This window comes from Strix uralensis, chromosome 27, assembly GCF_047716275.1.
Source record: "Strix uralensis isolate ZFMK-TIS-50842 chromosome 27, bStrUra1, whole genome shotgun sequence".
Classification (NCBI taxonomy): Eukaryota; Metazoa; Chordata; class Aves; order Strigiformes; family Strigidae; genus Strix; species Strix uralensis.
In genome coordinates, this window is record NC_133998.1 from 6,912,661 (window position 1) to 6,937,159 (window position 24,499).

Sequence of the window (24,499 nt, forward strand, 5' to 3'; positions counted from 1 at the left end):
CTGCGGCGGGCGGACCCCGGCCCGGGCCCCGCCGGCGCCCCCTGACCCCGACCCCTGACCCCGCCCCCTGACCCGGCCCCGCCCCTCCGCGCCCCCGGCGCTGCCCCGCCCCCGCGGCGCCTCAGCCAATGAGCGGCCGCCGCCGCATCCGGGGCCCGCGTGTCCCCCCGCCCGCCGCTCGCGCTCGGCCATGGCGGAGGTGAGTGAAGCGGCCGCCGGGGTCGCGCTGGGCCTCCCGCTCCCCTCCCCCCCCCCCCTCCCCCCCCCGGCCGGGCGGGGGCACCGGGGGCCCCCTGAGTCCCGGTAGCCCGGGGCCTCCCGGGGCCTCGGTTCTGCGGCCGAGGGGCGGATGGGGCGGCGCGGGCTGCCGGAGCGGGGCCCACCGGGGCGGGGGCCCGAGGGCCGAGGGGCGCCGGGTCCGCGGGGGGCGGGCAGGGGGCGCCAGTGCCGGGCGGGGGCCGGGCAGGGGAAGGGGTGCCTGGGCGGGACCCAGCGGGAGAGCCGCGTCGGGGCAGCGGCCGAGCCCGGGAGCGGCGCCGGCTCTGCCCTCCCGCCAGCCCCGCGGAGGCAGCGGCGGGGCTCCCGCGGCGGAGGACCCGCGGCCGGCCCTGGGGGGAGCGGCCCGGGAGGGGCGTAAAGGGACTTTGGGCCGGGGGCCCCGCCAGAGCGGCTGGGGCTGGGCTGGGGCGAGCGGGCCGGGAGGGGCCGGCGGCGGAGAGCGGGGCCGGAGCCCCCGAGGCTTCAGCGCAGCGGGGTCCCACGGCGTCGGGGTGGGGTCGCGGGGGAGCGGCTGGAACGGGGCTCGCAAAGGCAGGAGGTGAGCGGCGGGGCCTGAGCAGCGGGACAGCAGGAGGTCGGGGACGGGGGAGTGGCAGAGGGCCGGGGAGGGCAGCGGGAAGGGTTTGGGTGGCTGGGACCGGGAGAACCGCCCGGGCGAGGGGGCTCGTGCTCCCGTGCCGGGTGGGGGTGTCCCTGCGCCTCTCCCACTGAGATGTCGCGTTTGTCTTGGTGTACCCTGCCGAAATGTTACCGCCATCGCCCCCCACACTTACGCTTGGTGATGCCATTCCCTGTCGTGTCCTCAAAATATCCCCGTCCTGTCACTGTTGTGGCACGTCCGCACTTCATTTCCATCACGAGATCCTTGGGGTGACAGCAACATGGGAAAAGGACGTTGGGCAGACGTCGAGGTAGCTGCTGCTCTGTCGCAGGGTCTTGGAACGCAGCTACCTGAAGTGACTTCTGTTCGACACTAGGCTCCGCTTTCAGGGTATTTCAGCACTTTGCACGAGGCAGGCACCGTCTGGCCTGTCTGTTGTCCCATCCAGAACGGTTTGGTCCTTGCTGCCGCCTTCGGTGGAGCCCCAAGGGCGCCGCGTTCTGTGGACGCGTTGTTTCAGTGGGCTGTTGGGCTGCGGTGCCGCGCTGCCCTTGTGCACGCAGGTCTCTGCCTTGGGGAGATCCAGGAGCCGTCACTGTCTCACGGAAGAGGTTTGACCTGCAGAGTGTCTCTGCTGTGACGTTGCAACGGCATGCTGCTGGGGCACCAATTTCCCCAAGCAGGAGATGACCTGTCCATTCGCTCTTGGCTTTTTCAGGTCCGTAGCTTACAGGAGGAATCTGTTTCCATCCATTCCACTTCCCTCCGGCTACAGCTGGAGTTTGTAGAAAACGGAGCCATGTCAGGTAGTACAGACAAGGCAAAGGGCCACGGAACGCTTCTCTCACCAAGTCTGAAACGGGTGTTACACTAGCTCAGGAAACCACATTAGTTATTGAAGTAGTAGCGCTGGAAAGGGAAACCTTCTCTATCTTCGCTCACTTTCTTGCAGGAGTGGTTTCAGCCTGAAGGGTTTTTGCCAGTAGTTCTCTGGAGAAACAATCTGCCTTGCACTGGGAAGCAGCTTTGTCAGTGCAGAAAGCTCAGGCTCTTCCTCTGCCTGCGTATCCTAAAACATGGCTGTTGCTTCGATTCATGTACCAAAACCTTGAGTCCAGAATTAAGGAGAGTGCTGGAGTCATCCAGAAATACAAACGTGAGAGTGAGTAATTGGCCAACCTCTGTGTAATTTTTGAGAGGGAAGTTGTTCTCGTGCCTGAGACTAGTGGCAGGAAAGCAGCTGCTGGGAAACTTAAAGCGAGATTTTCCCCTGCCAATTAAATGGCCCGTGGATGTAGGAGCCCTTTTCCAGCATCAGGCTGTGCTGTCGGAATAAACGACATTCACCACCGTGACCTGTTGTGGTGACCAAAACTGTCACCAGCAACACGAGCATCTGCACCTTGTCTGAGAACCGGCCTTGGTCTGGAGGTACCTGGCAGCGCCCCGCTGCTGCCGCTGCCTTGCTGACACGTGTAACGCCGTGGTGTTTCGCCTCTGTGTGACGTTTGGATTTGCAGTGTCAGAGTGCAGCTTCCTCACCTTCAAACGAAGGAACTCCATGTCGCGTGGCATCAGCCATCGGTGCAGTCAGGAACGTTCTCTCTGTCGTTGTTTCCGTGTTTAAGCCAGACCTGCCTTTCTCCTCTGCTCCTTTGACTCTCCTTTCTCTGGTCTTCTGGATTTGTAAATAATTGGAGGGATCATTCAGTTTCACACATTTGAATTTGGGGATGGAATGGGCCATTTGCTTTGTCCATCACTTGTTTCTTCTTTTCTCAGCCCGAGCACAGCACTGCTGGTTACTTTATGGTGACTCCAGCTCACAGCGGTTCCTGCTTGCCCTAACACTACGTTCCTGCTTCAGGGAAGTAAACTCGTGATTAGTTACTGAATTGTCACCCTGTCGTACTCACTATTACTCTTTATCTCAGCACATGATCGTTAGTATAAGATCTCCTTGTTCCTGAAGTATTCTTGACATCTCTTCAAGCCAACCCATCCACTGCTAACAGTTTCAGTCTTTGTTTTCAAAGTCCTTCGCCTGCAGCTCCGTATTGATCCCCGTGCGAAGGAGGCGCAATCGATTCATAGATCATTGTCTCAGGAAAGAGAGTTCCGCAGATGGCTCAAGACTAGAGGGAGTGAGTGTAGACCCCACCCTTATCTTTTCATGGAACTGGGGTTGTTTGCTTGGAAGGATTTTTCCAAGAGGGTTTTGTACTTGGTCACATTCCAGCAAAGCCCAGCAAAGGGGCTCTGACACCTTCCTGAGTTACGAAGCCGTTTCCCGGTGTGACCATCCTCAAAGCGGAGGCTGCCCGAATCCTTCCCATCCTTTCACTAGACCATAACTCCTCCCTTTTCTTCGTGCACGCAGTGACTGGGCTCTGTCTGCAGCCAAAGTGGTCTCCAGTGGGGTTGTCTTGCTGCTAATACTCGACACTCGTGGGTGGAGAGTGCAGCACGCAGCGTGCGCTCGGTTGGGCTGGAGGCTTCCTCTTCTCACGGGTCCCGGTAGAGGAAGGAGCAAGAATTCCACGGCTGCTTCACAGATCCTTTCCCTCCCTCCCTCTCGGTCCTTCTCTCGTATGGCAATGTCTCCTGCTGCCTTCAGCCATTATCGTAGCAGTAATTATGTCTAGAAAACAGCTGCCTCTCTGGTCGTTACGGAATTTGCAATAGATGTGTTAACACCTGAAGGCACTAACTCAGAACCCGAAGTCTGGGGTGGCTTTTTTGGTATGTCCTTTCCTTTGTTGTTAGAGGATAAAATTTTGATGTGAAGCTGTACTGTGTTTTCTTAAATAAGCTGTAAGAGCCTCGTACTGAAGCGTTGCAGATGTCCTGGCTCCCGCTGACTAAGTGAGGAGTAATGGTGCACGGCCGAGGTGGTTAATGGCTGAGGATCGTGAGGAGATGTCACTGGTGACTGGGGGACTGACACTATGGTTTTCTTCCGCAGTCGGATGCTCTCAGTCACCCAAAGGCATTGGTTAATTACCTGCTTGCTCCCCACCTAGGCTGAACTTGATGAGCAGCATTTCCATGTACAGCAGCCCAAGGAGCAGCAGATGTTCTGGGTTGTTTTCCAGGCCTCAGCCCATTCTGCTGCCTGAACTCCTGACCGAGCACTGAATGCCAGAAAGCAGGTGCCTGTTCTCGGTGTCTACCTGTCTCATCCTCTCCCACCTTGCCTGTGCCACTCGCAGTCCTACCAGACTCCTTTGCTGCCTGCTCAGCTCTAAATTTCTTTGCTCACCCCTCTGAGCCTTCTGGATGCGGTGAGGCCTTAGGGGGAAGCCAGCGTGTCGTGGCCGGCTGCTCCCGGTGCCTCTCCAAAGAGCGGGACCGTCCCGAAACGCTGTGTTCAAACAAGCGTGATGTGTGTGTTCAGAATAACGGCTTAGGGTCAAAGTCCTTCTCTGAGTGAAGATCCAAGGTGTTAAACTGGTGAGAGGATATTAGCGGAGTGCTGAATGTAGAAAAGATAAAATGGAAACACCACCGTGTGCAGTGAGAGACTGAGGGGAAGGTGGGGAAGCTGGAGGAGAGGAGGCCTGGGAGAGCTGTTAAATACACCTGACCAGAGCTCTTTTTGCACAGCACAGTTTCTGATGCTGCCCTGCGTGGGTTTTGTTAACTTTTGCTTTGAAATTAAATGAATTGCATTTGCTGGTGGGGTTAAGTGGCTGGAGGCATGTTACATTTTCAAGAGGAGTTGTCTCAGCCGTGTTCCTCTCTTTCCTTGAAGGCCTCGGTCGGCAGGCAGAGCCCGAGGGTGGTGCCGTACCCAGCCCGCAGCCTGTGTCCTGGAGATCCTGGCCTTCAGAGTGCAGCAGGTAGCCGCGATTTACGTGTTGGTCTGGTTTCCAGAGGAAACAAGGCTCCTGCCATCAGCCTGTCTGTTCCCTTCTCCTCCCAAGATCTTCCGAACCTGGTGCTTGATTCCTGTGCCGTTTGAGAGAGGAGGAAGGTCTTAAAGGTGCCAAAGCTCCTACAAGTGTCCCTTTGCCCATTCTTGCAATAAGGGGTAATTGTCCTAAAAATGCCTCGGGTGAAGAAAAGGCCGCAGTGTGTGTTCACATGTTGTGACACTGGTGAGTCCAGTCAGGAGGGACACACAGATACTCAGAAAACCTTCCGATGGGGGTGTCGGTCACCTGTGGGACTCGACTGTGCAGAGAGCCAGGCTTTGCGGTTTAGCACTCCCAGAGCACTTCTTCCCGTTGAGCTCCCCAGCCCCTCTCACTCCTTCCTACCTAATCTCTTCCTCTGGCTTATGGATCGTCCCCAGCTTTGCTACAGCTGACGGTTTGCTCCAGGGTGGTGACAGTAGCTGCCTTCTTCTAATCCCTGCAGTTGTGTCAATGGGCTCAGCTGATCATCGACTGAACCTCGCAGAGATCCTTTCGCAGAACTATGGTGTGCGGGAAGAAAGGGAAGAAGAAGATGATACTCAGGAGAAGCAGAAATCCTTAGAAGAGCTGGAGAAGAGTTTCAGTGCCTCTCAGGTAAAGGCAGCAGGGGAGGGGAAGGGAAGTGACCTGCCGGATTTTCTTGTTGCTTTCCCAGTACTGGTACCAAAGATCTTTGTGATAAGCTCCGGCTTGCTCAGCTGACAGCGCTCTGGGTTTAGGCCCATCAGTGAGCCTTGGGTTTGCGTTTGGGTGGGAAGGAATGGTTTTGACAGCAGGTGACGGCAGTAAATCTCGGAGTCTTCCTCTGGCAAGTAGCCGCTCTGCCGAGGTGGCCTTCGCTGCCCCTGCTGACGAGCCGTCAGCTGCTGGGGTGTGTTCAATGCCTGTTTCACCATGGAGGAGCCACCAAGATGAGGTGACGTGGTGGTCCCGCGGAGACCTCGGTGCACACGAAGCATGTTCTTGGTGACAGAGTCTCTTCACGTCAGGCACAAGAGTTAACACGGGGATCTGCTCCTTCCCTTCCTCTGTGTAAATACAGTTGTGTGGTACAGCGTCTCTTCGCCAGCGTGAACTCTTGTATTAAAAATAAATATATTTTAAAAATGCCCTTGACTATTGCTTTGGGGTGAAATTTCCTGTCTTCTGCGTACCTCCGAGAGGAACAGGCTGTGGTGGGTCCTGGCAGACCATGCTGCCTTCACCAGGCAGCGTCACCCAGGGCAGCGCCGAGCCCCGAGAGCTGAGCTGCCGTGACTGCCCCTGCGTGTCTCTGTTCACTGCAGCTGGTGTTGTGCTCGGTGATTGTTCCATTCCTGATGAAGCTTTGTCCTCCTCTCGCCCAGAGCAGTGAAATGCCATTTGAGGAGCTGCTTGCACTTTATGGCTATGAGGCATCTGACCCCATCTCGGAGCAGGACAGTGAGAGCAATGATATTACTCCAAATCTCCCAGATATGACTCTGGATAAGGTAAGAGCCGCTGTCTGCTGGGGGGTGCTCTTGGGTTACTGGGCTGTCCCGGAGCTCCAGATGCCTGGGAGCTCTTTTCAGGTGGGGTTGACTAATGCTGGGGAAGGGTCCTGCCTGGTTCCCTGTGTTCTGGTGTCCCAGTGAGGACGCCGGGCGCGGAAATGTGAATGTAGAGAGCTTAGAGGAGACTGGAGAAAGGGTAACTGCTTTAAAAAGAATGCTGTAAAAACTCTTTATGGAACTTGGGTTACAAGTCTTTGCACGTAGATGTGGATCCGTGGAGAGTCGGGGAAGGTTTGGCTCCTCCTGTTCTAGCTGAAGTCTGTAGAAAGTTGTCTTTTTTTTTTCCTTCCAGGATCTTTGAGATATTTGCTGTGAGTGGAGCTCTACAGAAAGGGCCACTTATTCATCCTCTCTCTGGCTTCCATAGGAAGCTGTTCTTGACACTTCCAGAAGGGCTTCTAGGGAAAACAGTCTAGGGGTGGTGGGGAGTGAGAGGGAGAATCTGTCTTTGGACAGGCTGTGGGAGGGTGAGGAGGTCTGTGGATGCAGCCGCCCTTGGCCAGAAATGCTTTACTCTAGGCCTCACCCCCCCTCGTATATTTTTTAATTTAAAAATATTTTTCACTTTCTTGTTGTTGTTAAAAGGAACAAATAGCGAAGGATTTGCTTTCAGGGGAAGAAGAGGAGGAGACACAGTCTTCAGCTGATGATCTGACTCCATCCGTCACATCCCACGATGCGTCAGACCTATTCCCGAACCAGCCTGGCTGTATGTGTCGCTAATTTCTAAGTAATTGTTTTTTACTTAAATGTGATGTGCAGGATAGGGCAAGAATGTTTTTCTTTATTTTGTCACTTAGCTTCCTGACATCAGGTTTTCCCCTTCCCTTCTGGGGGCTGCAAATAAACCTGAGTGCCAGTGGTTAGGACATGATCGCATGTAGATGAGCAGCGGGACAAGGGGACTCATAACTCATAACACTGAGAAAGTGAGAATTGTTTTGCTGCCTGCTGTAATCGCAGTCTGAAAGATCAGTGCTGATCTGGCATCTCTAGAAGTGAGTAAGTTCAGTAGTTCTCGTGGTGTGATAGGCTGTGGCAGTTCCTAAACACTGGAAGATGTGGGAAGCCAAAGTGCAGGGAGAGGCTCAGCACGAAGTGATCTTATTCCTTCTGCTGTCCTGCGAAACGAGGGAGTCTGAGCTCCCCTGGCTGCTCGGCACCACCCCTCTGGCGAGTGTGCAGATTCTTTTATTTAGAAGGATAAAATTCAAATACAGCCAAGTTGTCACTGTGAACTGTGCTGAAAGTAACTTTAGAACAGAAAATGAAGGGAAGGAGAGGGAACATAGAACAACAGAAAAAAAAATCATAAGTACAGATCTTTTCCTTTTCCACAAAGCAAACAACTTCCTTGCTGATGAAGATAAAGAGCCCTGTTCATCTCCATGTGCTTCCTCCATGGCTGAGGAGTCAGAGGAGGATTCCATCCCATCCAACGAGTGTAAGAAGGTAAGTGATCTGAGTGCACTGGGAAGGGGAGCTGACACTGCGCTGGGCGAGGAAAGCATGACACCAAAGCACGGGGATGTTTCCCCAGGAAATCTTCTTTTCTTTTCTTTTGCTCAGTGCCTTGCATTTTGTGGAAGGCAGTGGCAGGTGTGGGTTACAAGAGGCTTCTTTAATATGCTCTTGAAATCTCTATGTGAAATTATCTTCTGCTCCAGATGTGAAAGATGTTGTTGTGCCTTGGTGAATTAAAACTGCAGCCTGTAGCCCTATAAAGGTGAAATGCTGTGCAATATTCCCAGCAGGATTTACTGAGGAACCATCTTACAAAAGAGAGGAGAAGACTTCCAAATTCATCCTGGTGTGAAGGCCGCGGGAGAGCTTCAGCATTTCTTTATCTCCAGCCTTAGCCACTTGCCATATATCTTTAACATTAAAACTATGTAAATGCCTAAGGTCCCCAAAGCATCATCTGGTTGATAGTAAATCTTCTTAGTTACCCTATAAAATAGTCAGGGTTCCCTGGAAGTAATAGTGACAGCGGGGACGACCAATACATAAATCGGCCTCGTGGTGTCGTAGTCCCTAAATCACGCGGCACCTCGGGGCCTGCCTGCAGCGTTTTCCATTTCAATTGACCCTCTTCTCTGTGGTGATATTTCAGGAGATCATGGTTGGACCCCAGTACCAAGCCACTGTTCCCATCCTGCACTTAAACAGGCACGGGGAGAAAGGTAAGGCAGCCTGCTGTGCGTGGTTCGGAGCGGGGGCTGCCGGCCTGGCACCGGGGGGTCCTGGTTCACCGGCCCCGCTCGGTGTCTCCGGGCTTGGCCCGGAACTGACACTGCGCCTGAGCCGGCGCAGAACCAGCCCAGGGGAGCGGGGCTGGCGGAGCAGCCACGGAGCTGGGAAGCCCTGTGAAAGCTGGGTTGGTGTGGTGGGTTTGGAGGAGGGTCTCGGCTGTAGCCGAGGAGGAGCGATGCCCTTCTGGAGACAGTCTAATGTATTTTTCTCTGACGTTCTTCTTACGTAGCCAGAGTTGACGTCCGGTGCTCCCTGGAGCTGACCAGTTTCCAATTTGACGGGGTGTCTGCAGAGTAGATGGGGGTGCCTTGATCTGCAGGTTGTGGCTAATAACTCGTGCCATACTCACAGCAGCTTGTTGAGTTTCTGAACAAGATAGTGAACAGAAGGCCATGTCTTGAGAAATGAGTTGATTCCTGCCTAGTTCTTTTATCCTAGCAGACTCTGAGCGAATCACTTAAAGGAGCTAAAAGTTACCAGTTTTGTAGGTTCTATCTCAGATTTACCCACCGTAGTTCTCGGAACTTTTCACTGTTACATTATCAGTGCTCTCAGCCTTCTGCATTGAAGGCCACAGACTTAGTGCACGTTTTCCATAACCTGGATGTTTGCATCAGTGTGGAACGAAAGGAAACTGATAGTAGATCCCGGTGGGGGTTTTTTATGCCCTGTCTGAACTGCCTCTGACCTGATTTTAGTGATTCTACAGGGCAGAAGAGTTGGTTCCTTTGCCTGTAGAAAGCAGTTAAGTACAGAGGTGCTAATGTTTTTATCTGAATAGAAAAATCTCAATATTTCTGATTATTTTTAATTGCAGTCTTTCTTCTTGCTTTCCTCTGTGCTCTTACTGTACTTAAACGTCTCTGCACTGTCACGTGCCGTGTTCTTACGGACTAAGAGCCTCGGAAGCTGGACGCGCAGGAACCGCTCGGTGCTGCAGCGCGCTCCTGCTGCTGGGGGGGGGGTGGAGGGGCGTCACAAGCTCTCACAGGGGAGGGACAGCCTTGCAGCTCCTTAGTTTTGTGTCTAGGACAGGGAGAAGGTCTTGAGCCTAGGCCAGCGTTGTAGCTCAAACCTGCCTTCACCTCCCACCCCTTTTGTTCACTGTGTGCTGGAAAAGACACCTTAGAGCCTAGGGGTTTTTAGCTGCCAGGATTAATGAATCAAAGCAAAGGTCTTTGAGAACGTGGTAACAAAAACCTTGTCAGCCCGCCCTCCCAAAGAAGTGGAAGCAAGCTGAGCCTGTGCTTAGGGCTCTAAAAGAGGTATAAAGGGTATTAAGCTTATCTGCCCTCAAAATCAGGAGGGCAAAGGCAGTACCTTCGCAGAGATGGCTGTCGTCTGGAGTGCCAGGCAGAGATGTCCTCCCTCCTCCTGCCTCTGCCATGCACGTACATGTGACCATTTCTCAAAAGCAGCAGATTTCTCTGTTTGATTAGCTTATTTCAGTGCTTTTTCTGTTAGCTTATGAGAATGAAGATCAGCTGCTTTGGGACCCAAACATACTCCCTGAGAGGGAGGTTGAAGAGTTCCTGTACCGCGCAGTGAAGCGACGGTGGGACGAGCTGTCTGGCAGCGGCCTGCCGGAAGGGGAGATGGTGAAGGACAACGAGCAGGTACGTGTGGGGGCTGCTCGCAGCCTGCGGGGGCTCTGGTGGTGCTGGCGCCGACGTGCAGCGTCCCGAGGAGATCCTGGGTGAGGGCAAACTCCAGTGATCCTCTGCGCAGGCCGGTGAGGCTGTGCGGCTCGGCTGCGGTTGCGGGAGGATTTTCACCTCCTGTTGGGAAGACGGGAATGGCCGTCATGGAGCAGACCACGGGCCTGTCTAGTTTAGTACTTTTCTTCCAACACAGTAACAGATGTTTGTGGAAAGCGTGTAATTGACTGGGCAAGTAGGGGATGGGTGCTGCCTTGACTGCATTCTCCCAGTATCCCAAACTCTCTGAGCCAGGGCTTGCAGCAGGAACATCCTTTTGGGTCTGTCCTCTAGAACATCGCCCAGTTCTTCGAAGCCAGCAGAAGATCAGACACTTGGCTAAGAAACTTCAGAGCAGTTGTATTTCCTCTAAGCAGCCAGGTTAGACTCACAGTAGGTCTGCAGGAGTGGAGGCACAGCTGTAATCTGCTGAGCTGCTGGTAAAGCTGCATCTTTTCAGTCCCAGGGTTTGTAATCCGGTGCCTTGAAAAGTGAAACAGTCTGTGCTGGGGGTCAGACCGGGGCTAGTGGCAAAGTGGCTCCCGGGAAAAATAAGTTTTATGAGACAAACACGAGTCACGAGCAGGTTGGTTTGTGGTGTGTTGCTCAGGTACATGCTGTGAGTAATTTTCTTCTGTTTCCTAGGCTTTGTATGAACTGGTTAAATGCAACTTCAACGCAGAAGAGGCCCTGCGGAGGTTACGGTTCAACGTGAAGGTTATCAGAGGTGAGAGCCCCCCGTGTTCGGGTTCTGCCCCAAGCATCAAGGCACATGTACAGAATCTAGAAAGAGTTACGTCTCCTCCAATTCATCTTTCTTTCTGCTACAGATGAGCTTTGTGCCTGGAGTGAAGAAGAATGTAGAAATTTTGAACATGGCTTCAGGGTCCATGGGAAAAACTTCCATCTTATCCAAGCAAACAAGGTAAGGACACTCAGCCCCGCACGCCACTAAGGCAGAGGAGAGGAGGCTTGTGCCTTTGCTCCAGAGGTACATTTTGAGCCTCGGCTAATGCAGGAAGGTCAGGACCGCCGAGTTCCAACCCCAGGCTTTGTGTTGACTCATGCTCGCAGGTGATGGGCTGTTCACTGCCCTGCTCTGCCTTATTTTCCAGGTGGGAGAAGTCACAAACAACACTGACCTGCATGAGTGATGTCAGTTAATTACTGATTAGCCCTTTCTGGAGTCTCAAAAGTTCTTTCCAAACTCTCAGCCCTTGCAGTACTTCTGTGAATGAGTGAGTTGAGCATGTGGATGTTTTGTAAAGTCCCCTGGGGTCCTCTAGAATGAAAGAGGCTGTTGTAGGGAGAGCTGGGCCCCAGGACATACGCTGCTGTGCTGGGAGTTGGCAGAACCAGAGAGTCCAGTTCTACTGCTGATTAATTGTGGGCATGTCGATGCTGGCCAGTGCGAATGGATGCAGGTTTGCTCTCCCGATGTTCAGCGTGCTGCTGGAAGCGCAGGAAGGTCCTGCACAGAGGTACTGTGTGTGAACCCACACTGGGGGCTGCAGCAGCAGTTGTGCACTCTGGGGAGTTCTTTCTCTGGCCAGTTACCACCTTGGAAATCTCAGTACGTGCTTCTGTTCCGCAGCGTAGATGTGTCTGTAGCTATATAGATTACTGCAATGCACTTAATTTTCTGTGCTGATCAAATGGGAGAACAGGCCTTGCTCCCCGTGGTGCACCTCGGGGCACGGCGTTCTGACGGCGATGTTTCTCCCCAGGTCCGCACCCGGTCAGTGGGCGAGTGTGTGGAGTATTACTACATGTGGAAAAAATCAGAGCGCTATGACTACTTCACTCAGCAGACTCGTTTAGGAAGGAAGAAGTACGTCCTCCACCCTGGAGCCACGTGCGTGGAATATTCTCACACTAAAATTAGTAATATTAACCTCCCAGTGAAGATTCCCGCTGCCAAGCACCTCTGCTTAAAAGCCTGAACTTTCTGCTCTGGGAGGTTTCCCGGGTGGGACATGGAGGGGTGCAGTGGCTGTTCTCAGAACATGAACACTGTTAGTGTGGGCAGGGAGGATGAAGCAGTTGTTTGCTTGGATATGGACTTTCTTGTGTCAGAAAACACTGTTTTCAGACAAGTGCATCCACGGAAATCAAGGCTAGGGTCAGGGATTCAGGGCTGATCTCAGGAAATAGTTCAGTGCAGTTTTGGGAAGGGAGATTTTTAAGTTCGAAAATACACTATTTCTGATGGTTTGGAACCTGAATTAATTTCTTTCCCTGCTGCCACCCTTTGAGGCAAATTCCTCACTTTGAAATGCATGCTAATTACAGAAAATACTTTTCAAAAAGGTTGAAACTGAAACATTTTAAAAGGCCAAAATGAAACATTTAAGTTGAATCAATTAAAAACGTTAGATGAGGTGTTAGATTTTTTTTTTTTTTTTTTTAATTCTGATGCAGAACAGGGAAATACCTGAAATCTCAAATCTCCCCAGGGTGGGAAGATGTTTTCCCACCACTTGCTCTCTGCCGGCACCCCAAGGCTGTGGCAGCCGCTACCGTCGTTCTGGGGAGCCGGCTGACCCGGGGGAGAGTGTCTGGCTGTTGATTTCGCTTTGGGAGGGGCTGAGGCTGGGGAGCTGGGCACAGCTCTTTGTTTTGGAAAGCTACAGAGCCCGTTCTGGCTTGTGTGGGCCGGGCTGAGCCGCGCTGAGCTGGCTGCGATCACCCCAGTGCCGAGCCCAAACAGGACGGACGTTCGCTCTGGTGAGGTCTCCGCAGTCCTGGAGCTTTAGTTGTTGGTGGTTTTTGGTCCCTGTCGCCGTTTCCCGCCCCGTGCCTCTGCGTGGCGGGTGGTGGCAGCGCTTGTCTCTCTGTCCCCGCAGGGATTACACCGACAATGACTTGGATGGGGGTGAAGTAGAAAACACCAGTCGTTCTCGGAGCTCCCCGCCGATTCCCTCTGCAACCAGCTGCCTGGATGCTCACTTCAGCCAGGACCAGATGGCCATGGAGAGCGCAGGTAGCGTGGGGCTAACGCGGCACAGACCCTCCTTCGCCTTCCTCCTGTTGCCGTTATCCAGCCGTTGCTCCCCTCGCCCGGGCGCTCGCTTTGCCCCGCCTCAGGGACCAGCCCCACGCGGATCTTGGTGTGAGCAAAGGAGACTTGTCTGTCTCTACGTTGGCCAGTAGTGACTTAAAAATTGAGTTGTTCCTGCCTCAGGCTGGGAGGGGTGGCCTCAGTCGTTCCCAAAGCAGAACGGTTTGCAGTAACTTTGGGCAGCAGCTCCTCCGGAGCTGGTTTAAGGCACCAGCAGTCAGGCAGGGCCGAGCAGAGCGAGCGTCTGCGAGAGGGCTCACGGGCAGCCCCAGATGGGTTCGTTCCCTCACCGTCCTGCTGCCGGTGGGGGCTTTGTGTGGGCACCTCCCGGGGGCTGTCAGCTCGAGGGGACAGGATTTAGGATTTGGCTTATCTTGGAGTGTCTCTGTGAGATTTCCTTTACTTCCCATAGAAACACTGATGGTCTCCCATCTGCTGGCTGATCTCGCCTGCCTTCGGTGCGTGCTGGCAGGGATCTTGGTTGCTCTCATACAGAAACGTTTGTGCCATCAGACAAACACTGCTGTGATTAGGTGGGATTGAACTGGTTTCTGGGTTCCGTATGTCGCGCACTCACTGGCTTTCTTTCCCTTGCTGTCCCCCACCCTTTCCTCCTCCCTGTCTCCCCCGTTTCCCCCCTTTGTGGCGCGCAGAGCCCCTGAGTGTGGAGAGCACAGCCTGCAGCCTGGGCAGCATCAGCGAGTCAGGGCAGGGCTACGAGTGCAGCACGCCTTCGGAGACCAACTGCTCCTTCGACCCCACGGAGGAGGCGTCCTCGGGAGCCAGCTCGGCGCCCTGCACGCAGCCCGGCCTCGCCCCCGTGGAGCCGGGGCTCTACGCCTTGCCGCCGGCAGGACCAGGACTCGCAGAGAAGCCGGAGATGTTGCAGAGCTCTGGTGAGACGATAACCATGGACTTCACTCTCCCTGCAGACATTAATGAGGGTTTGCCTTTAATTGCTGGCCCTGTGGATTTGGACAGAGACCCAGAGGCAGTGGTGGCCCCTGCGCAAGTGTCCTTATCGGTCACAGATTTTGGCCTCATCGGCATTGGAGATGTAAATAGTTTTCTGACTGCTCACCAGGCTTGCCCGGCTCCTGTGGCTCGGTCAGAGCCTTTGTCGCAGTGAGTCTCCAGTCACAAACCTGTCGCAGACCCAGCAAAGACTTTGAGCTGACTGAGTGAAATCCTGGAACTTCCACTGTTCCGCAGGGACAGTTGGAGCTGTTGGTCAGAATCTGTCTTTCCATCCTCCTTGATCCAAGGCTACAGTGAAACCAAACACCTTTCTGCTCCAGTGTGTTCTGACACAATCATGCAAAGCTGGCGGCCGGCTTTAGTGAGGGGGGGTCCATCACCCGTTTCCTTGACCACGCGTCACCCCAGGTAACGGCAGGCTGCTGGGGGGGCCCCTGCCTCGGGGCGGGGGAGTCGTCCCTGGGCCCTGCAGGGACGCTCTGAGCGCAGAGATGCCCCGAGAGCGCTCGGGGAGCTGGGACAGAGGACGTGGCCTCCCCCGCGGGGAGCTGGGTCCACCCGTGCCGCGGGGCCGTCTGCCTGCAGAGACAGGCACGGCGATGCCCGGGGAGGCTGAGGAGTCGCGGCCCCTCGCCCAAGGCCGTGCGGGGCAGTGGAAGTCCTGCCCGTCCCCTCCCGGTGCCGGGGCAGCCGCGCTGCTGCCATCAAACCTCCTGCAGCTGCGCCCGTCGTCCCCCCGCTCTGCCACCGGTGGGATGTGGCCGGTCCAGCCCTTGGGCAGGAGCCTTGGGCGTGGTGCGGTGGCTGCGGGCGCTCCTCGCCTTCCCTCGCAGCGCCGGGCGGTGGAGAACGTGTGAAGGGAGTTTCTAGACCCAGAAGCGATGTTGGCCCTGGCGGCGCAGCGCGGCTGCTTCTCTTTCTGGCGGGGAATGACTTGGCCCTCGCCGGCCGCTGGGTGCAGGGGGGTGAAGCGCAGATGGAAATGCCTGTAAGTGCCCGGGTCGGTCAGAGTTTGTCGGCTATGGGAGGAGGTTGCGCAGCCCCCAGGGCACCGAGGCCAGGAGGTCGGTGCTAGCGCGATCCCGGCAGGAGAGCCGCCGGTCCCTGGGCATCCCTGCCCTTCCCACCTCACAAAGCTCTCTGTTTTCTGAGAGGAAAGTGTCTTTACTGCCATCAGCAGCGTTCAAGCAGGTGACGGTCCCGCGTGGCAGCGAGGCGCCCGCTGTGCTGGGACCCGCGGTGGCTGTGCTGGAGCCCAGGGCTGTTCACTGCCCGACTCTCTTCCCGGTCCGGGGTTTGCCACCGGCTTAAATCCACGTGTTCTCATTCCCCTTTTTTTCTGTGCAGGGAATGCTGTCTGCTGACTTGCTGGGCAAGGCTCTGGTGCAGATGTTGCCTCCCTCCAGCCATTTTCTGCACTTGGGAAGGGGTTTGGGTTGATGTTTTCTACTTGTTTTGGTAGAGGCCTTCGGGCTGTGATCCTGCAGTCGGTTCTGCTGCCAGTGGATCTGGAAGATGACTAAACCATTAGCCCACATCCTCCTTTCACACGGCCCCGGGAAGTTGTGCTCAGCCCGGCCGTGGGAGTGCGGACACGGCATCGGGCAGCTGCGCAGGGTGACAGGCCCAGAGCCTGTGTCTCCCCCTCCGCGCTGGCAGGGGTTTGCTTTGGTCCCCGGCCGGCTCTGCCCCGGGGTGCTGAGCCCCGACTCCCTGCTGCCGTGACCCGGCGTCGCTTTGTCAGCCAGACGCGGTAACCGGGGTCTCCCCTCCGGCTGCTCCCAGTTGCTGGAAACAGAAAGCAAATACGAGTGCCCGCTCCATAGTGGAACTGCCCAGGCTGTGATTCCCCTTTTCTGGGGGAGAGAGGAAGCTCCTTGGCTGGAAGGAGAAGGGGAGGCAGGGAGAGAGCACAGGCAGCCCTCCCAGGGAGGGCCAGGCCTTGGCATCTCCTCTCCATCAGCCAAGAACATCCTTAGTTTTCCTGAAACCATTTTTTCTTTGGTTTGTTTCAAGCCCTAATGAAAGGAGAGGGGAGGCTGGGGGAGGCAGAAATCTCTTATTTATGTTCTTCAGTGTTGTTTACAGATTCGCATGGGGTCTTTCAACATGAGTGCAGCGCTTTTTCCACATAACTTTAAGGGAGAGGGGTGGAAAGGGCTGGGACAGGGAGGGGGAGTCACTTGGGGAGGAGGTTTGGTTTTGGTTTTTTGTTGGGGTTTTCTTTTTCCTTCTTACAAAGCACATTCACTTTGAGCCGCTCCCAATGCTGGACTCTTTTCCCCTTCCCCTCGCCCAAGCCCTACACTGTGAAGTGATACTGCCTTGAAGACCCCTCGCCGTTATTTATTTAATTAAAAACCTAATTTGAAAGTGAGCCAAAGCCTGTCTTGTTTCTGAAGACTGAGATGCAGCAGTCCTGTGCGTCGCCATGGCAGAAGCAAGAGCAGGGGTCCAGCACAGCGCTCGGGGTGCTCCTGGTCCCTACACGGGGACACCCAGGGCAGGGCCTGGGGCTGAGCTCCGCTCCTGGGTCAGTCCCTGGAGCCCTGGGGGACGGCTCCTCCCGTCCCGGGCGCTGCTGTTGCCTCGGAACAGCCCGAGCTCCTGGCGCAGAAGCTGAACTCGACCCGCTCCTGAGCGCAGCCGCCTCTGCCTGGCGAGGACCGTCTCCCTCTTGTGCCTCCGGCCGGCCCAGCCCGTGGTCGAGGTGTGTGTGAGCTGCAGCTCCTGAATTTTCCCTCCTGCCACAGTCTGCGGAGGGGACCGGGGTGCCCGCTGCTCCTACAGGTGCCCCGAGTCCCCCACAGCCCTGGCAGCCGTTGGAGGGGGGGTCCCTCCGTGTCTCGCTGCCTTCAGCCAGAAATAACATCCTGGAGGCAAGAGAAACGTTCCTGCTGCAACTGCGTTGTGTGTTTCCGCAAGAAGGCTCGTTCCTCACCACAAAGCCTCTCTGTTTTGTCAGAAACTCCTTAAATTCTGTTCTCCAGCTCTTGCCTGGCTCTTAGCTTCTGTCCTGGGGCCTTGGGGGGGGGGGGGGGCGGCAGGGGCTCCCCTCTCCCTTGCGCGCAGCTGGAAAATGCCACCCGGAAAACCAGCAGGAAAGGGGCAGCCCAGCCCCGCTCTGCGTTTCTCTGGGCAGCTCCAGGCAAGCCCCAGCCGGTGGGCGTGGGAGTGGGCAGAGGGTCCCGTGGGTGCCACAGGCGGGCCGGGGGCAGCTCTGGGCCCCAAGGTGGCACAACCCGCTGCGGGGCTGGGGCTGGGGCTCAGCTCTGCCCCACGCCTCGGACCGGGAGGTTCGTGAGCTGCTGCCGTGCTCCGACCCCGTCCAGCACAGCCCGAGGGGTGAGGGACAGCAGCGGGTTCCCGCTTCCTTCGAGGCCCTCAGGGAGGGTGGGTGTGCTCGAAGCCCTCGGGTGGGGCCCTTGTCCCTGGTCTCGCCGCCTTTTTTGGCCCCGCGTGCCCCGAGCGATGTTTCCGAGGATCGGCGGGGCCGACACCCACCGCAGGCTCCGCATCCCCGCAGGGCCGGGGGGAGGTTTCCCCTCTGCTCCCCGCACGGTTCTCCGGGCGCGGCCGCTGCAGCCGCGGCGCTTGGCCGGCAGAGGGGGCCGCAGCGCCGCGGGGGACCCGCTCCGGGCCGGGGGTCCCAGCGCTCGGGGGGCCGGACCTTCCCCCTCCCGCCCGCTCCCTCCGCGGCTGCAGCGACCCGGGGAGGGGGCTGGGCCGCCCCCAGCAGCCCCCACCCCCCCGCCTCCAGCCCGGGCCCGTGGGGGGCCACGTCCTCCCTCCCGTGCGAGGGTGCGGCGGCAGAGACATGGGCAGAGCCCCGGCAGCGGGGGGGGAAGGGTCCCGATGTGTCCCCCCCCGGAGCAGAGCATCAGCAGACCCCCGGGATGGGGTCCCAGCGCTCCCCCTTGGGCTGGGAGGGGCCGGGACCGGCGTCCCGCAGGACTCCAGGAAAAGCCCAAGTTGGAGGAAATCGAACAGGGCCCGGCCGCCGCCACGCCTCCCCGCGCCCCCCCCGCAGCCCCACACGGCCCCTTCTGCTGGCCGGGGCCTCACGCGGATCGGGGGGGCTGAGCCCCGCTGCCCAGCACCCGCAGGATGAGCAAACAGCGCGGGGCCGAGCTGAGAGCCGGGGCTGCTTCCCGTCCCCGCGACAGCCCCGGGCGCTGGGCCGGGCTGTTCCTGGGTGGCTCCCGCCGCCCCGGCACCCCGCGACAGCCACGGCCCCGCGTGGGGCAAAGTCCCGGCCGCAGCCGCTCCGCGAGGCCGCAGGCAGGGGAGCAGCCGCCTCCTCTCGCTCTCTCTGCCCCGCTCCGGCCGCGCCGGGGGTCAGCACAGCCCCACCGGGCCGTGTCCTGCCTCGTGAGCCCCATGAAGCGCTTCCACTCCGGCCGCGAGGGCGGCCCAGAACAGCCGGGGGCTGTGACGAGAAGGGGAGAGGCACCAGCGGTGTTCGACGCTGCGTCCCCTCCGTGACGGAGCCCAGGCACCCCACAGGTGCCCGCCAAGCTCCCCTCCCGCAGCCCCTCCGCTCTCCTGCCTCGGGGCTTTCACCTGCCCCACACCAAGTTTCGGGGCCCGCAGGCAGCACGTGGGGGCAAACCCTGTTCCCCAGCTGTGCCAGGGCCCCGCGGCACCGAGGGCGGGAAGGGGGTTGCACCGGGGCAGATCGAGGGAAGCCGGCGGGTGGTTCTGCCTCTCTCCTTAAATCCCAGGGCAGCCCAAGAGCGTTTCCAGCTCTGCTGGCTTTCCGCAACAGCCTCCACATTCTCCACAGGCCACTCACGCTGCACTTAAATAAACCAGCCCAGGCACTATCATTTGGGTGGTTTCTGTATTATTTATGTTTCCTTCCTCTCCTGACCAAAAGTCGGGCCTGCGGCCGTCCCCGCTCCCACCAGGGACTCTCTGCGGGAACCGTGCTCGACCCTTTGCTCCCGTCCCCGCTCCGGGTGCCACCAGTGCGGCACGTCCCCGGCCCAGTGAGCGGCACCAGGAGCCCGTCCTGGTCCAACAACACCTGAGGTTTGGGAAAATACCACCCCGCGTTTCAGCGGTTAAATCGCAACTTAAAACAAATATGCGCCCCATCCTGTGTTTAAATCCGGCCTCTCCGCTGTGTCCGAAGACTCCAGGGGAACCCTCCTTCCCCCAACACCACCGCCACTGACTCAGCCGGTATCTGCTCCGCAAGGAGCAGCCGCTGCACCGCGCTGCTCAGCCAGAGCATTTCTGTGGCCGCTTTCTTCCACTCTCGGGTTTTTCTTTTCCCCCCCCCCCTTTTTTTTTTTTTTTTTTCCTCAGGCAAGAAGCCCGGGGCTGGCGGGATACACACGGCTCCCACATGCGGCCTCCCTCCCTTCCTCTCCCCTTCCTCTTGCCGCAGCGACTGGAGCCGGGGGGGGGGGAGCCGGGGGGGGGCCGAGGGGCGCCGGAGCCGAGGACGCCGGAGCGGGGTCCGGGGCACCGGCTGGGGGCGAGGGGGGTCCGGGCCGCCCCCGGCGTGGCTGGACGGGGCCGCGCTGCCCGCTGCCCCCCGCCCCCGCCCGCTGCCGCCCCGCCCCAGGCCGCGGGCGGGGGCACCGGCTGCTGGAGCCGCCCCGTCCCGCCCCGTCCCGTCCGCCCGGACTTTACCTCCCGGCCGGGCCCGCGCCGTTCCGGGCCATGTGAGCCGCGGGGCCGGGCCGCGGGGCCGCCACCGGCAGCGGGATGGAGCGCAGGAAGGTCTTCGTGGTGCTCGACGTGCTCTGCCTGGCGGTCGGTGAGGGCTCGGTACCGGCGCGGCCGCGGCGCCCCCGCCCCGGGCGGCTCCGGAGCGTCCCCCTGTCCCCCCGATCCTCCCCGGTGGGGCGGTAACCGGGGGTTCGGGGGCTCTGTGTGTGTGTGTGTGTGTGTGTGTGTCCCCCGCGCCAGCCCGTTGCCGGTGCTGCGGAGCCGGGCCGGGGGCAGCCCGGGGGGGCACCTGCCCGGCCCCTGTCCCGGGGGCCTCCCGAGGACCCCCCTCGGGGCGGCGGGGCCGGGCGGGCGCCGGCTCCTGCCCCAGAGCTGCCGGGCCCCGTCGGGGGTCCCGGGGCTGCCCCGGCGTGGGGCCGCCCCATCGTCCGGGCGCCTTGGGGGGGGGCCCCGCTGCGCCCCGGGGCCGAGGGGGGGCCGGGGGGCCCCGGGGCGGGTCCGGCGGCCTCCCGCGGGGAGCCGGGGGCTGGAGCCGGTCCCGGGCCGGCGGGGCCCCTCCGCGCTGCTCGGGCAGGACGGACGTTTCCTTCTCCGGGCCCCGGGGGTGGCCGGAGCGGGGCCGGGGGACTCCGCACCCCCGCGCAGTCGGGTTTGGGGTGCCCCTTCCCAGCCCCCCCGCAGCCCCCCCGCCCCCGGTGCAGGCAGACGCCCGTTTCTAAAACTGACGCTGACAAGCAGCTACTTAAGACGGACTAAAAATAAAGGCCCAGGTCGTAATTTCAGCCTGAGCCTCCCGGCCGGGAGTTACTTTCTTGGGCTCTAAGCACCGGTGGGGAGAGGCAGGTTCCTGTTTTTGTTTGGGTCGCTTTGCTCTCTCGTGTGCCGGTGTCTTATTTTTAGGGGAGCTTTTTTGGAGGATGAAATTATCCAGAAAGAAAATTGGTGTCTAATTTGAGCTGCAAATCAATGTCTGAGGCGTCTGCGCGCCCCCCCTGCGCCCCGCAGCCGGAGCGGGGTGGGGGACGCTGGGGCTCGTTCCTGGCTCCCTGGCAGCGCTTTTTGGCTGCTGCTACCTCCGCGCGGGGGGGCGGGAGGCGGGAGGCGGCGGGACGGGGGTTTATCGGCGCTGGGGGAGCGCAGGAGGCGGCGGGTCCGGGCGCGGAGGGACCCCCCGGCTGCGCCCCGGGGAGGAGGGTGCGGGGGGGGCGGGGGCAAAGGTGCGTGTTCCCGGGAGATGGTGGAACAAGGGGAGGCGGAAACCGCCGGGAAAGGCGGAACCGGGAGAGGAGCCCGGGCTTAAGGTGGACTGCGGGCCGCGGGGGGAGCGCGCTGTGCGGGGCCTCCCCCCGCGCCCGGGACCCCCCGGTTCCTCCCGGGGCCCCGGCAGGGCCGGAGCGGCTGCGGGGGCAGGAGGTCCCCCTTCAGCGGGGGATTTGTGCGGGGCAGGGACCCCCAAAACCCCTTTTGATCTCAGCGACGATCCGGTCCAGGGACGAGCCCCGTGATGCCTCTGGCCGGGTTGGGGCGCGCTGGGTGAAGCCTCCTCGCCCCGACTGATCCCGCAGCTCTCCAGAGCCCTGCCGGGAGCAGGGGGAGGTGCGGGGGGAGCGAGGGCCGCGGGAGGGCGAGGACGGGAAGCCAAGTGCCCTGGGGTCTTGCCGTCACCCACAGCATCTCTGGGACTGGCTCTCCTGGAGCTGGTGTGAGGGTCCTGCTGGGGCTGACTGGGGCCTGGTGGCCCTTCCCTGCTGTAAAACAGGTTTGCAAGGTGCCTGTGCTCGTTAATTCTAACGAGCTCCATCCTCCTGGGCCGAAAGACCCTGGGGAGTGTGAGGAGAGGGCGCAAGGTCAGCCCCAGGTCTCCTGCACCAGGCCCTGCGGGTGCTGCGTCTGGGGAGGAGCGAGGCAGCCGGGGGGGCTCTGCAGGTGCCCGGTCCCGGCCGTCTCGTGTGGTATCTGGGCGCCGCAGGCAGCTGCGAGCTCTGATAGGGCCCTATCAGTGGCGGGGCCAGCGCTGGCGGGTGCAGGTCCTCCTGCCTGGGGTGCAGGTGACTCAGGACTGCGTCCCCCGGGGCGATCGATCTGTGCCCAGCAGCAGCGAGCAGAGACCCGGGGGCGAGGGGTGGGGAGACGGCGTGGTGCTGGGTGCCTGCGTGGGGCCTGTCCCCAGTCCTCACCTTCCTTCTGCCTCGCAGCGTCTCTGCCCTTCGTCATCCTGACGCTGGTGAACTCCCCCTACAAGCGGGGCTTCTACTGCAACGACGACTCCATCCGCTACCCCTACAAGGCGGACACCATCACCCACGGCCTCATGGCCGGGGTCACCATCACCTGCACTGTTGTCATTGTAAGGACACCCCTTCCCCCTGGGGCAGGGACTTCCTGGCCCGTTGTGTCCGGGAGCTGGGTCCCGGCACAGCCCATCTCCAGACCCCTGGCCACGGGACCCCCAGGTCAAGCCCTGCTCTGCTGGGGGTCAGGAGCTCCCTCAGGGGCAGCGAGACCCACGTCCCGTGGGGCTGGTTCCCTGTGGGGAGGGGGAGAGGCCCCGGGAGCTCCTGTGGCAGGCGGGTGCTGGGGGCTCCTCCGCCGCAGACCCGAGAGCCGCAGCGTCCCGTAGCCCCGGTGCTGGGGAGCTGCTTGCTTGCCCCAAGACCCTCACCCTGCCCCTTGGTCTCCGCAGATCTCGTCGGGGGAGGCATACCTGGTCTACACAGAGCGCCTCTACTCCAAGTCTGAGTTCAACAACTACCTGGCCGCTCTCTACAAGGTGGTGGGGACCTTCCTCTTTGGGGGGGCCATCAGCCAGTCCCTGACCGACCTGGCCAAGTACATGATTGGCCGCCTCCGGCCGAACTTCCTGGCCGTCTGCAATCCCGACTGGTCCAAGGTGAACTGCTCCATCTACGTGCAGCTGGAGAACGTCTGCCAGGGGGAGAGCAAGAACGTCACCGAGTCCAGGTGAGCTGGGGCCACCGGACATGTCCCCTCCGCCCACCCAGCGGTGCTGGGCTCCTGCGGCTGGTGGCAGCCCCGGACGGGTATCCATGCTCCTGCTGCGGGGCAGAGCCCGCCGAGCGGGTGGGGGGCTTGCGGGGCGCTGGGGGATCGCTCTCATGGCCTGGCCCATCCTTTTTGCCCTCAGACTGTCCTTCTACTCTGGGCACTCCTCCTTCGGGATGTACTGCATGATGTTCCTGGCGGTAAGTGCCGCGCTCCGGGCGCGCTGTGCCCCCACGGGTCCCGTCCCCCAGCTGCACCGGTGCCCCAAGCGCCCTGTCCCCAGGCTGGTCGGTGTCCCCCACGCTGGGTGATTGCTCCCCCCTTCCTGCCCAGCTCTATGTGCAAGCCCGGCTGGTGGGGAAGTGGGCCCGGCTGCTGCGCCCCACCATCCAGTTCTTCCTCATCGCCTTCGCCATCTACGTGGGCTACACCAGGGTGTCCGACTACAAGCACCACTGGAGCGACGTGCTGGCAGGGCTGCTCCAAGGGGCTCTGATCGCCGTCCTCATCGTGAGTGTCCCCTGCGCGACCCGCTGCTCCGCCGGGTCGTGCCGGAGGGCCGCCCGAACCCTCTTTCCCATTGGCCTTTCCCAGGTCCGCTACGTCTCTGACTTCTTCAAGGAGCGTCCCCCGCGGCAGTGCGGCGAGAAGGACCTGGAGCGCAAGCCCAGCCTGCCGCTCACCCTGAGCGACCCCGACTGCAATCACTACAGCTACCGGGGCGCCCCGTGAGCCGCGCGCGGGCCCGACCGCAGACCTGCCCCTCGCCACGCTCTGCTCCCGGCGCGGGGGACGCTGGCTCCGGGCCTCCCGCGGCCGCAGGTACCTGCGGGCGGCCCTGCCCGTCCCCGCTCCCGGCTCCCCGCAGCTGCCGGTGCCCGGCCATCCCCGCACCCTGCCCACGGGAAGGGAAGGTCCTTGGTCCCCTGTGCATCTGAGTCACCTCCACGGCTGCTGTCCCAGCCCTCCACGGGAAGGGAGGGAGGGGAGGGTGGCATGTGGGGGTGGATTTATTGGGCTGACAAACCACGCCAGGCGAAGAGCAAACTCGTCAGGAAGTCTGAGGTTGCCTGTGCTGAGTATGTGTTATCCCTGTCAAATTATCCAGCCTTATGAGTACAAATCCTCACAAGCACAGGGGGAGGAGGGCAGCTGCTGGGCTAGCAATACTATTTTGGAAAGGATTAAAGCAATCCAGAGCTCTTCCCTGTTCCCTGATTACCTTTAAAAGCATCCCCTGGGAGCGGAGGGTGCGCGGGCCAGGTCTCCTCCGGCGGTGCCTGACGCTGCCGTGCTGGGAGCGGGGGCTCCTTGCACCCTGCTGCTGCGTGCCTGGCTCGGGGCGAGGGGGATGCTCCAGCCTTTGTCTCTCCTGCAGCTTCAGCTGATGCTTTAGGGGGTGTAGGGGGAAGGGGAGAAGCTTTCTGTGGTAAAGGGAAATAAATGGGGATGTGGAGCTGGACACAGGACTCCGAACGCCCCGGGAAGGT

At 59.8% G+C, this 24,499-nt stretch overlaps 2 protein-coding genes across 3 annotated transcripts; both read left to right on the plus strand.

Annotated features, from left to right (window-relative positions):
• The first annotated feature begins 182 nt into the window (after nt 1-182).
• MIER2 (MIER family member 2) lies at nt 183-16,701 on the plus strand. Of its 2 annotated transcripts, none has more exons than XM_074851532.1 (13): nt 183-199; nt 4,635-4,722; nt 5,243-5,394; nt 6,147-6,272; nt 6,921-7,044; nt 7,678-7,787; nt 8,449-8,518; nt 10,053-10,204; nt 10,931-11,012; nt 11,116-11,210; nt 12,013-12,140; nt 13,132-13,268; nt 14,000-16,701. In XM_074851532.1, the coding sequence occupies exons 1-13, from the start codon at nt 191-193 to the stop codon at nt 14,473-14,475; spliced, it is 1,749 nt and encodes a 582-aa protein (XP_074707633.1). In that variant the 5' UTR covers nt 183-190; the 3' UTR covers nt 14,476-16,701. The 2 variants fall into 2 exon arrangements, with proteins under 2 accessions (XP_074707633.1, XP_074707634.1); XM_074851533.1 differs by having other exon boundaries at nt 12,013-12,116.
• A 3,233-nt stretch (nt 16,702-19,934) lies between these two features.
• On the plus strand, nt 19,935-24,467 carry PLPP2 (phospholipid phosphatase 2). The gene is made up of 6 exons (XM_074851553.1): nt 19,935-20,094; nt 22,202-22,353; nt 22,690-22,967; nt 23,152-23,209; nt 23,343-23,519; nt 23,604-24,467. The coding sequence occupies exons 1-6, from the start codon at nt 20,043-20,045 to the stop codon at nt 23,739-23,741; spliced, it is 855 nt and encodes a 284-aa protein (XP_074707654.1). The 5' UTR covers nt 19,935-20,042; the 3' UTR covers nt 23,742-24,467.
• Nucleotides 24,468-24,499: the final 32 nt, after the last annotated feature.